The following is a 10,097-nucleotide window of genomic DNA, read 5'->3' as shown; positions in this document are numbered from 1 at the left end:
TCCCGCCGGAACCCTAAGATGGGATTGGAGGTGGCCGGTGTTCTCCGCCTGGGGGCCCCCGGCACTATGGTTAGTCCCGGAGGCCATGCCCCCCGAGCCGCTGCTGCGGCTCTCAGTCGTCGGCCTTGGGAGCTCCCAGATCCAGCTTGTTGTACCCGGTGCATTCGGGGCATCCTCTCACCGCCTTTCCACTTGGCCCACACCAGGACGATCCCCGACTCCATGGCGTCGCTTCTGTGCTGTGGGCCCAAGCTGGCCGCCTGCGGCATCGTCCTCAGCGCCTGGGGAGTGATCATGTTGGTGAGGGGTCTGCCGGGCCAGAACTGGAGAGGGCCTGAGCGGGAGATTCGAGGGCCGAGGGCTTAGAAGGCAGCAGGCAGGCCGGGAGGGGTGGTTCATTAGCCGCTGGAGAACGAGACAACTGAGATTGAGAAATGGGGAACCAGAGCGGGGCGGGGCCGGCCGTAGCTGAAGCTTGGAATGGGACACGGGTCCCGTAAATTTGGAGAACCCTCAAGGTAAAAGGAAGGAAAGGTGGGCTCTTGAGAGACACTTGAGCTGAGTGGAGGGTAGTGGGGAAAGGGTGCGCTTGTTCCCTAAATGGGTAGCTGGGGCCTTGTTTCTCCAGGAAGAAGTAGTATTAAGTGCCTATTCCTCTTGACCTCTTTCGCCTTGTCCCGTGGTAATGACGCCCCCGGAAAAGAAGATAATATGAGTTCCGTTCCTGGGTTGCTCACTCTTCTGCCCTTGCCCCAGCCAAGTGTCCAAGTGTCTAAGCCATCACCTCACGCCGCACTCCGGGTGTCCCGAGTCCGAATTCAGCAACAACCACTCTTAGTCCCAGCTCGATATGATAATTCCCAAACCCAGATGTTGTGGCAACATTAGAAGTAGGAGGAGTTTAGGGAATGTCAGATCGGGTGCCAGAGTTCTACAACCTACCCATTTCCTCATTTCAGGTAATGCTCGGAATCTTTTTCAATGTCCATTCCGCTGTGCTAATTGAGGACGTTCCCTTCACCGAGAAAGATTTTGAGTAAGTCTGGTGAAAGGCGGAGCTGGAGGCAGGTGGGAGGTGGCTGAGCCTCTGGTCAGAATTATGGACGGGGAATTGCCGGAGGCTAGATGCTTGGAGCCTGGGAGGCTACGGATTTGAGTGCGAGGTGCTGCTCTATTTAGCATAATAGCTTGGAGCAGTCTTGGGAGTCAGACTTAAGGGATCGTCGTAAACCCACAGTTTAAGTGTAGCTTAAGGTGTTCTACTTCTCTACCTCGGTCCACCTCTGCAAAGCGGATGCTATAAAAAAATTCATCCCATAGGGTTATGAATTCGATTTAATAAAACATGTAAAAGCACTTAGAAGAACACCTAGTATATAGTGAGTGCTCAGTAAATGTTGGCTGCTATTGTTTCTGACACTTCTCTGCCTAATCCCCACCCCTAGGAATGGCCCCAATAACATATACTTCTTGTATGAGCAAGTCAGCTACAACTGTTTCATCGCCGCGGGCCTTTACCTCCTCCTCGGAGGTTTCTCTTTCTGCCAAGTTCGGCTCAATAAGCGCAAGGAATACATGGTGCGCTAGAGCACCGTCGCGTTTGCCTCTCCAAACCCCTCCACTATTTAAGGACTCTCCCCATCCCCTCATCTTCCCCCATCCCAGACCCCATTCCGGCGCCCGACTCCAGTGGAGGGAGGCTGGGGCTGACCATTCCCTGTTCCTCCGGCTGCCTCGTCTTGTCCCGTACCACAATAAAGAGAAACTTCTCTTAAGCTTTGTGTCTGCTTGTTTTGGGGGCGGGCATGGGGCCTGGCGGTCGCCCTCCAACTGCGAAGTCCCGGTCCCCCGGCGGAAGTGGAGTGAAGCCAGGCCGGAAGTGAGGCGGTATCTTCCCTCGGTTCGCGGAGACTGCCTAAGTAGCTGCGGCTGGTGAGGAGAGACCGGACCGGTTTGAGCCAATCAGCTGCGGGGAGGGGCGGGACTTCCTACGCTGAAGCCGGAGTGGGTCTGTTGTCCGGCTTTCCGCGGTCCCGGCTCCGTGGAAGCGGCGGCGGCAGCAGCAGCGTCTCCGTGAGGAGGTACGCGAGGCCATGACGTCAGCGTCCACAAAGGTTCGACCTCCCTCGCGGATAGCGCTCCCTGGCGGCCACGGGAGGGCGGGCCCCCTAAGTTGGCTCCCGGCTCTTCCGCCCGGGCGGGGAGCGGGCGAGAGTGGAGCCTGGGGTGGGGCTAGGGGCTCCGGGCAGGACGGCGCGCGTGTGTGCGCCTGCCCCCCGTAATGCTGCTCCACCCCCAGGTCGGAGAGATCTTCTCCGCGGCGGGCGCCGCCTTCACGAAGCTTGGGGAGCTGACGATGCAACTGCATCCCGTGGCCGACTCTTCCCCCGCGGGGTATGTGAGCACGGACTGGGACATGAACGCTGAGAGCGGACGCTTGGACTGGATCACGGACACGGACACTATAACGCAGGGATAGATGTTAGTTTCCTTTTGTGCCTGGCACAGTGCTGAGTAGGTGTTAATAAAATCACTGTTGAATGAATGAATAACAGATAAAACCACGGACTTAGGCTTGTAAACCCGGAATCATTTCAGAGCCCTGCCCTGCAGCAAACCGGCAGACCAAGCTACCCACCCAAACCAAATAATATGAGACTCCCTTAGACTGCTGCGGACTGCGTTCAGGGATTCTGTTTTTAAGACCCCTACTTGTTGCATTGGTTTCAGTGGCTGTTTACAGCAGCTAGTTCACATTGATGGGAGAGAGGTATTCTAAGGTGATGATGGTTGTAATACGTGGTTGTGGCTCCTCAGGCTTCCACAGGGCCTTAAGAGCTTTTTTTTTTTTTTTTTAAGGAGAACCTCTTTATGGATCCATGGAAGGGGCCCCAGGGGCTGCGGGGAGGAGGCTGTTTGCTGTGGATGCACAGCCTGTGGGCTGGCTCCACGCGCCTCCTCCTCCCACTTTCGCTATTCCCCTCTCCCCTTCTGACAGTGCCAAGTGGACGGAGACGGAGATAGAGATGCTGAGGGCTGCTGTGAAGCGGTTTGGGGACGATCTTAATCACATCAGCTGTGTCATCAAGGAACGGACAGTGTGAGGGAGGGTTAGCTGGCGGAGAAAGGGGGGGTGGGCAGCTTTCTTCCTCCATACCCATTGTTCCATCTTCCTCAGAACTCCCTTCCAGCTCTGCCTTTCCTACATTGTTGCTAGTTTTGTTCCCTTGAGGACTGAAAGAAAAAAAGAATTGTCAAAATTGGTCAGAAGTTACCGAAATGTTCTGGTAATCAGGACCTTCCAAGAATTTGATTTTAGGGTTGCCTGAGTACCCAACAACTGAATTTTGGGAATGGGTGTTCCCTGTTTATTTATACAGATCTTTTGAGACTACTGTAGTGTTTCCAGGGATGTTATGATTCTGAACTAGTTGATCATGATCTACTAATAAGTCTCAATCTACCTGTAGACCACCAGGGCTTACCTGGTAGCCTTCCACATCCATACATCTCTCGCAGAAAAGAATTAGGAGATGGGCCTTTCCCACTGTTCAATTTAGGGACTCCACCCTTCATATTCCATCTGCCCTGAGTGCAAAGCTTCAGGAAAATGAGAATCCTACCAAAGGATTGGGGCCCTATCTATGATTCTTAGGAAGGGACTCCCCTGGATTTCTTTAGAGTGGCCCATTATCCCTGCTCCTCCCCTCCCTTCCTCAGCTTCTCTGATGACTCCCTAACCTGTTCTCTTATCTTTTAAGGGCTCAGATAAAGGCTACAGTGAAGCGCAAGGTATATGAAGACTCTGGGATTCCCCTTCCAGCTGAGTCACCCAAGAAAGGGCCCAAGAAGATGGCATCTGGTGTCTTGTCACCTCCTCCAGCTGCACCTCCGCCAAGCAGCTCCAGTGTCCCTGAGGCCGGGGGTCCTCCCATAAAGAAACAGAAGGCTGGTGAGGGCTGTGAGGTTGCTGCCTAGGGGTTAAAGGTCCCATCAGTGGTTCAGTGAGAGAATTGGGTTTGGGTCAAAGAAGGACAAATCTCTCTTCCTCTCCCAGTGAAGGTTCCCAGAGAGTGGCTGGGGTGGGGGTAGGGGTGGGGCTCAAAGCTTTGGGAAGCTGGAGGCGGGGGGCGCAGTCAGAGAACCTAGAGCCTAGCTTATGCCCCCCTCCCAGATATGACACTCAGTGCTCTGAACGACTCCGACGCCAACAGTGATCTGGTGGATATTGAAGGGTTAGGAGAAACTCCTCCAGCCAAGAAACTCAACTTCGACCAGGGTAGGAGTCTTCCTCCTCCCACACGAGCAGAAGGGGTGGGAAAGAAGTGCTCACTTGAATGGTAGGGGAGGGTCTCAGCAGCAGCCCTTTCCCTGAGAAGGGGCTTTGGAAGAGAAGGTTCCCTCATTCAGAGTGCAGGGGATTGGGGCAGTACGGAGCTGGGTGCTTTGGGGAGGTGGGAGTTGTCTTAAAAGCATACATGGGGCTTGCTCCATCTCGGCCCATTTTACTTCCTGTTCCAGACAGCCTGACCCTGGATTCTGGCCTTCTCATGACCTCTGCTGATACTCCTCTGCTCTCTCGCTGAGCCTTCCACCTCTGACCCCTCTCACTGTTCTCCCTGGACCTGTGGATCGCCTGGGACTCTGAGCAAGGCCTGCATGAGAGAGGGTCGAAAGGCTGCTGGGGCCACCCACCTTGCTGTTCCTGTATAAGCATTTGCCCCAACCCCTTTGACCTCCATCTGATGGACCTTTTGATACAAAAAACAATAAAGATTTCCCTCTCAGTTTGGTGCCTTCAGCTTAACATTATTGGAGTGCAAGGCGCAGTTCCCTCTCTCCCTGGCCCCCAGGGGCTCAGCCTCTGCTCCGCTGTTCTCACCACCCTGCCCGGAGCAGCACAGCCAATATTGGCAGACTCTCTTCCCAGTGCCAATATTTCTGTGCTGCTAGAGCCAGGGGAGCTGGGTGTGGGCGAAAAAAGCTCCACTTTGCTCTGTGGAGGCAGAACTTAACTCCCAGGGTCTCTGGCAGTCAGTATTCCCGAGGATTACCCTGGGGATTTCAGAGGGGTTCTTTCTAGTGCTTTCATACCTCCCTCTTCCCCCCGTGCCCCCACAGCCTCGCAAGAAGGCCCCAGATGTTTTTTGTGTCGCTTCTCCAGGGTGGCCTCCTCGGGCCAAGCCTCAGCGGTGCCTCCCCCACCCTCGCTCTAACACCACAGTGTGGTTTGGACGTGGCCACAGTGCCGTACAAACCACAGTGTGCTGCTGGGGCGGGAGCAGGACTGGGGTGGGTTGAGAGGAAGGGAGCACGAGACAGTGCTGTGAAGACCCCCACCACCAAGAGTAGGGAGAGAGAGAAGGCTTAAAATGCAAAAATGGCCCCAAGAAGGGTTGGGGAAAACAAGAAACCAGGGCTAGGAGCTGAGCAGGCAACTGGAGGGAGAGGGGCCTAAAGGGTGAGCTTTCTGTAATAAGACTGGAGTCATCTTCCCTCAGGGGTTCTCTAGGCTGGGGTTAGAGGTGGGGGAAATAGGGAAAGACTGGGGGAGACCAACAAACTGCCTCCCGAATCAGCAAGGGCAGGGCCCCAAGGCTTCCTGTGTCCATTCCTCTCCTCCCTGGGTCAGAACCCGAGAGAAAGCAAGGAGAGACAGAAGGCCAAGGACAGCAGGGTTGGGAGTTGGCAGTCCAGAGGTGGTGGGGCTGGAACATGGTTGGGAGAGGGGGGCCGGAAGTCGCCCTGGGCCCTGGGCCTGCCACAAGATGGAGGCCAAAGGCAGGAAATGGAAGCCAGGGGAAAAGGGGAGCAGCAGGGCCCAGGAAGAGGGCTGTCTGGACCTGGGGGCCAGGTACTCAAGCCCCAGCACTGTTCCCACTCCCCATGGCCCCCAGGACCCAAGTCCCACCCCCCGCAACAACCCCCATCAGCCCATCCACCAGGCCCAGGAAGGTAGGCCCACCCCAGAGAGCCACGTTTAAACTGAGACAAACATGCCTCTCCCCACCCCCACCCTAGGCCTTCCCTCGGCCTTTTTCCCCTGTCCAGGACTTGATTTTGAAAAAGCACCCCCAGAAAGCAAAATTCAAGGGCCAAAATCTCTTCCGCAAATCAAAATAATATGCTCTAAAACCCAAAAGTTACCATCTCACCTCCCATCCCACCCTTTACCACCCCCCTTCCGACACACCCCCCAAAACTCTTACAATCAAAAAGATCTAAGATGGTGGGTGTAAGCAGTCTTTTTAGGCCCCAGGAAATGTCAGACCCCCTCAAGACCCCAAGCTGTCCTAGACCAAATCCTGCCAAGGCCTCCTGCTCCTCACTCCACCCTCCGTAGCCCCCAAACTGAACAGCTGCCCCCAGCACCCATTCTCGGCAGAGCCTTTGTGGGGGTGAAACAAATCAAACACTATAGTAATGGCTGGGGATGTTGGGGGGCCCTCTGGACACAGCCTTTGGTTTCCTTCTGGGGGGCTGCAGTTTAGGGGCATAAGAGAAAGTCTCTCCAGTCATACCCCCAGTTTCAAGACTGACAAAGCCCAACCCCACCCCAGCACGCACCTCCAAACCTCCCCCCAACCGCCACGTCTCTCCTGAAAACAGGGGACACTTTCCTCCCCACTTACCTCAGCTACTCTCCCCTGAGATCCTGGTCCCCTATTTTGAAGGGAGCAAAATTTGGGGTGCATCCCTCACATTTGGGGTGCAGGAGAAAGGAGCCGCCCCAGTCGCATCGCTGGCCTCCTTCCTCTCGGCTGGCTCAGGGAGTGGGGAGTGCCCTAGGGAGGGGGGACCCCCACAAGAGATCTCAGGAGGGGGTTCCTCCATTCCCAGTCAGAATTGGGGACACCCCCCCAAACCCGTCCCAGCCCATCCGTCTCCAACTCGGCGGGAGAGGCAGCTGCAGTGCCCCAGTCAGATTCCCCCAACACTACATTCCTCACCCCATCTAGAGGGGTCCCGGGGGCCCCAAAAAATACCAAAAAAATCTAGGATGTTGGCAGGACTGTCCTGGACTAGCTCCCCAAATTTGGGGTTCTCAGATGCCCCCGTTTTTTCAGGAAAATTCCGTCTTTCACCTGCCTCCCGCCAGCCCTGCTCTGTCCCGATGCCAATTTTGGAAGTCACTCCCTCCTTCCTCCTCCCCGTCTCTCTAGGCCCCCCCGCTCGGGGGCTAGGGTCCAGGAAACCTGGCTTGCAGACCGGGGGGGCACTCCTCGAAGGGCTAGGGGCCAGGAGGTCAAGCTCATAGCCCCAGTCTTAGGGAAGCAGGAAAGCCCGATCCTCCCCTCCCCTCCCCCCTGGCTGATCTCCGTGGTGGTTTAGGAAAGCCTGGAGGATTGGAATCTGCCATTGCTGTTGCACAGGCAGTTTTTTTTCCTTGGATTGGGGGGGTGGGCGGTGGGAGGGAGAGAGGGGAGGAGAGCCGAAGAGAGCAGGGACCCAGGCGTGCAGGGCTGGCCTGGCTTACCCCCTAGTCCCTGCTGCCGTGGGGAACCCCTCCCCCACCCACCTCACCCACACTCCTAGTCCTCTGTCTGCTTTCTGTTTGGGGCTCTCATCCTAGAAAATCAGGGTACAAGAATCACCTCCTTGTACCACCACCACTTCTCCTTTGCCACAGTTCCAACAGCATTGCCCTGGTCAGGGGTGTCCACTTTACCACAAGACACCCCAGTTTCCCCAACCTTCCCCCAAACCGAGGCATGCTTCCTTAAGAAAATGGGGTTCAGAGTCTGAAACCACCTTTTCCCCTTCAAATCTGCCCAGGCCATGTAGAAATAAAAGGAGATACACTCCCTTTCCAAATTTCTCCCTTCAAATCCTGGACATATTTGGGGGTTCACCAAAGGAAGAAATTTCTAGAATAGGGAGCTATAAGCAAAGGACATCCTAAACCAGCATCGTGCTCCAAATTAAGTGAGCCCCTAAATCAATCTCACCTTATGATCCATCCCTCAGCTTCTCTCAAGGAACCCAAAAAGTGGCAAACACCCCCAAATAAAGACACCCCAAAACCCTAGTCCCGTACCCTGAGCCCTCACCTTGTTTCTCCCCTGGAAAAAGTTTCTTGGCTATCTATGTATACACAGGCATATCTTGCCCTCAAAATAAGTTTCCACAACATCCAAATATAAAGCTTTGCTCCCCGTCAAGGACCCACGATCACAGAAGGCCCTCCAACTCGCTCCCTGGTTCCTATTATGTTCCACCTCAAGCTAAGAAAAACAGCTCCTAACTGAACTTCATGTCCCCTCAAATCTAATCCGAGCTTAGAAACTTATAGGGCACCCCACAACAGACTGTACCCCAAAACCAGCATGACTACTTGAATTCAGTTTGTCCATATACACCAGTGACTATGAGTCCCCAAAACAAGCCCTCATCCATCGCCCAAAGAACACTAGTAGGTTCTCCTGATATTCCGAGATGACACTCTCCAAATTGTGGGTGTCAGAAACCGCATAACTAAAGCAGCTTCACAATCAGCTCCTTGCCTCAAACTTACATTGGCTTTCAAACCCCAGTGCTGTCCGCAGGGCCCAGACCAACCAAACTAACTCAACATCCCATAATAAACATGCACCCTAATTGACCAGATACACAAAATCAACTCTATCCTGATATCAAAGGGAGCCCCTAGTCTAACTCCCACCTCCAAACTGGGCAGAGACCAAAGTAACCTTCACATTCAAAAGCCATCTCACCACCCCCATTCCCAGTTTCTCAGCAGTCCTTTCAGGCACCCAAATAAAGACACCCTCAAATCTAAACGGGAGGGCCCCAGGCCTGGATACTGCAGCTCCATGGATACTGGTCAGTCATTTCTGGGCAATGGTAGACTCTTCTGAGCCCAAACGCAAACTCAGCTCCAGCCCGCTTCTGCAAATGGATCTCGCCCCACCCCCAAACATCTCCCAAAACAAAACAAGAGGTGTGGCCGTGCCTATCTTTTGGATCGGGCACTTATAATTTGGGTTATCAGAGCCCTTCTGCCCTCTCTCCCTTCTTTTACCCTGGAGATCCTCCCTGTTTTGTCTTTTCTCTGCTCACCCCACCCAACTTTCATAATCTCTAAAGACAGATACTAGTGTCTAGCTTAATTAGAAAAGAAAACCATGTGCTCCCAAGGCTGAGATCCCACTCCTTGTCCCACCCATTTCCCTTGCTCCCAAAGCCCGCGGATTTCTCACCCCAGGTAGAAACCCCAGCCTCGGAGGAAAGTCCCCTCCGTCGCCCAATTCTCCTTCCCTCCGCCCAACCCTAGTCCCCTCCTAGAAGACAGAGGGACAAAATAAAACCAGCGCAAAGGGAAGGAGGATGAAGGTTTCAGCCGCCCAGACCGAATCGATCCTGCGCCCCCGTCTGAGCGGACCCCAGCCGGGTGGAGACAGCGAGGAGAGGCTAGTGCTCGTCCGCCCCCTCGTGGAAGGAGCTAAACATTGCCGAGCTTTGCCTACTTGCCGCGCTGGACCCCGGCGTCCCGCCAGCCTCCAAAGCGTAGCCGACGGGCGGGTGCCCGAGGCCCTAGTGAGCTGGGATTGGGGGAGGGTGAGCGGACTTTGGGCGGGAGTCTGTCTCTCTGGATCCCTAAAAGGATTCAGAAGAGGGTCGGGAGCGAGAGTCCGGACGCCTAGGTCTCCTGAGCGTCTCTCGGTCCCTACCCGGGGCTTTCCCCACCTCCTCGAGGGGAAGCAGCTGGCGGAGCCGTCCGGTCGCAGGACAATGGAAGGAAACGAACTAGAAATCATATCCGCCCCTCCCTACCCCACTGGTCAGAGCCCCCCTTTCTGTAGGCCCCGCTAGAGGAGCCTGTCATTCACACCACACCCTTGCGCTGTCTGAGACCCCACCGGGGCCCACTATTGCCTTCCCAAACCTGATGCTTCTTTGGGCTCCCTTTCAGCTCCCTTAATACCGTATATTGGAAAAGGGAGTTTTGCTGTATTCACTCTCCTGTAACATGCTCCTGGAATCTTCCAAAAGCTAACACATTTTCGGTGTCCCAGGCCCCCCAGACGACCGAGGTCACCCATATTTCCAATCTCGATATCCCCAACCTCCTCCCCAATGCCAATGTCCCACCTGCG

At 55.0% G+C, this 10,097-nt stretch overlaps 2 protein-coding genes and 1 long non-coding RNA gene across 6 annotated transcripts; 2 read left to right on the top strand and 1 right to left on the bottom strand.

Moving 5' to 3' along the window:
• The first annotated feature begins 91 nt into the window (after positions 1-91).
• RNASEK (ribonuclease K) lies at positions 92-1,775 on the top strand. Its single transcript, XM_036896009.2, has 3 exons — positions 92-300; positions 960-1,036; positions 1,446-1,775. The coding sequence occupies exons 1-3, from the start codon at positions 223-225 to the stop codon at positions 1,585-1,587; spliced, it is 297 nt and encodes a 98-aa protein (XP_036751904.2). The 5' UTR covers positions 92-222; the 3' UTR covers positions 1,588-1,775.
• Positions 1,776-1,905: 130 nt separating this feature from the next.
• C4H17orf49 (chromosome 4 C17orf49 homolog) lies at positions 1,906-4,787 on the top strand. Of its 4 annotated transcripts, none has more exons than XM_036896004.2 (6): positions 1,906-2,114; positions 2,300-2,394; positions 2,999-3,100; positions 3,762-3,952; positions 4,175-4,279; positions 4,526-4,787. In XM_036896004.2, exons 1-6 carry the CDS (start codon positions 2,094-2,096, stop codon positions 4,528-4,530), a joined length of 519 nt encoding a protein of 172 aa, XP_036751899.1. In that variant the 5' UTR covers positions 1,906-2,093; the 3' UTR covers positions 4,531-4,787. The 4 variants fall into 4 exon arrangements, with proteins under 4 accessions (XP_036751899.1, XP_036751898.1, XP_036751902.1 ...); XM_036896003.2 differs by having other exon boundaries at positions 4,522-4,787; XM_036896007.2 differs by lacking the exon at positions 2,999-3,100 and having other exon boundaries at positions 4,522-4,787.
• Positions 3,046-7,071, bottom strand: LOC130683451 (uncharacterized). Its single transcript, XR_008997183.1, has 3 exons — positions 6,633-7,071; positions 3,742-3,974; positions 3,046-3,234 (listed from the first exon to the last, which is right to left on the bottom strand). It is a non-coding gene; the product is annotated as an uncharacterized LOC130683451 (long non-coding RNA).
• Positions 7,072-10,097: the final 3,026 nt, after the last annotated feature.

Source organism: Manis pentadactyla, chromosome 4, assembly GCF_030020395.1.
Source record: "Manis pentadactyla isolate mManPen7 chromosome 4, mManPen7.hap1, whole genome shotgun sequence".
NCBI classification, from domain to species: Eukaryota; Metazoa; Chordata; class Mammalia; order Pholidota; family Manidae; genus Manis; species Manis pentadactyla.
This window is presented reverse-complemented; position numbering and strand designations above follow the sequence as displayed.

Coding starts and splice junctions, on each gene's coding strand:
- RNASEK (XM_036896009.2), top strand. CDS start 223: ATGGCGTCGCTTCTGTGCTGTGGGCCCAAGCTGGCCGCCTGCGGCATC. Junction 301..959: donor CCTGGGGAGTGATCATGTTG/GTGAGGGGTCTG, acceptor TCCTCATTTCAG/GTAATGCTCGGAATCTTTTT. Junction 1,037..1,445: donor TTCACCGAGAAAGATTTTGA/GTAAGTCTGGTG, acceptor CCCCACCCCTAG/GAATGGCCCCAATAACATAT.
- C4H17orf49 (XM_036896003.2), top strand. CDS start 2,094: ATGACGTCAGCGTCCACAAAG. Junction 2,115..2,299: donor TGACGTCAGCGTCCACAAAG/GTTCGACCTCCC, acceptor CTCCACCCCCAG/GTCGGAGAGATCTTCTCCGC. Junction 3,101..3,761: donor GTCATCAAGGAACGGACAGT/GTGAGGGAGGGT, acceptor TTATCTTTTAAG/GGCTCAGATAAAGGCTACAG.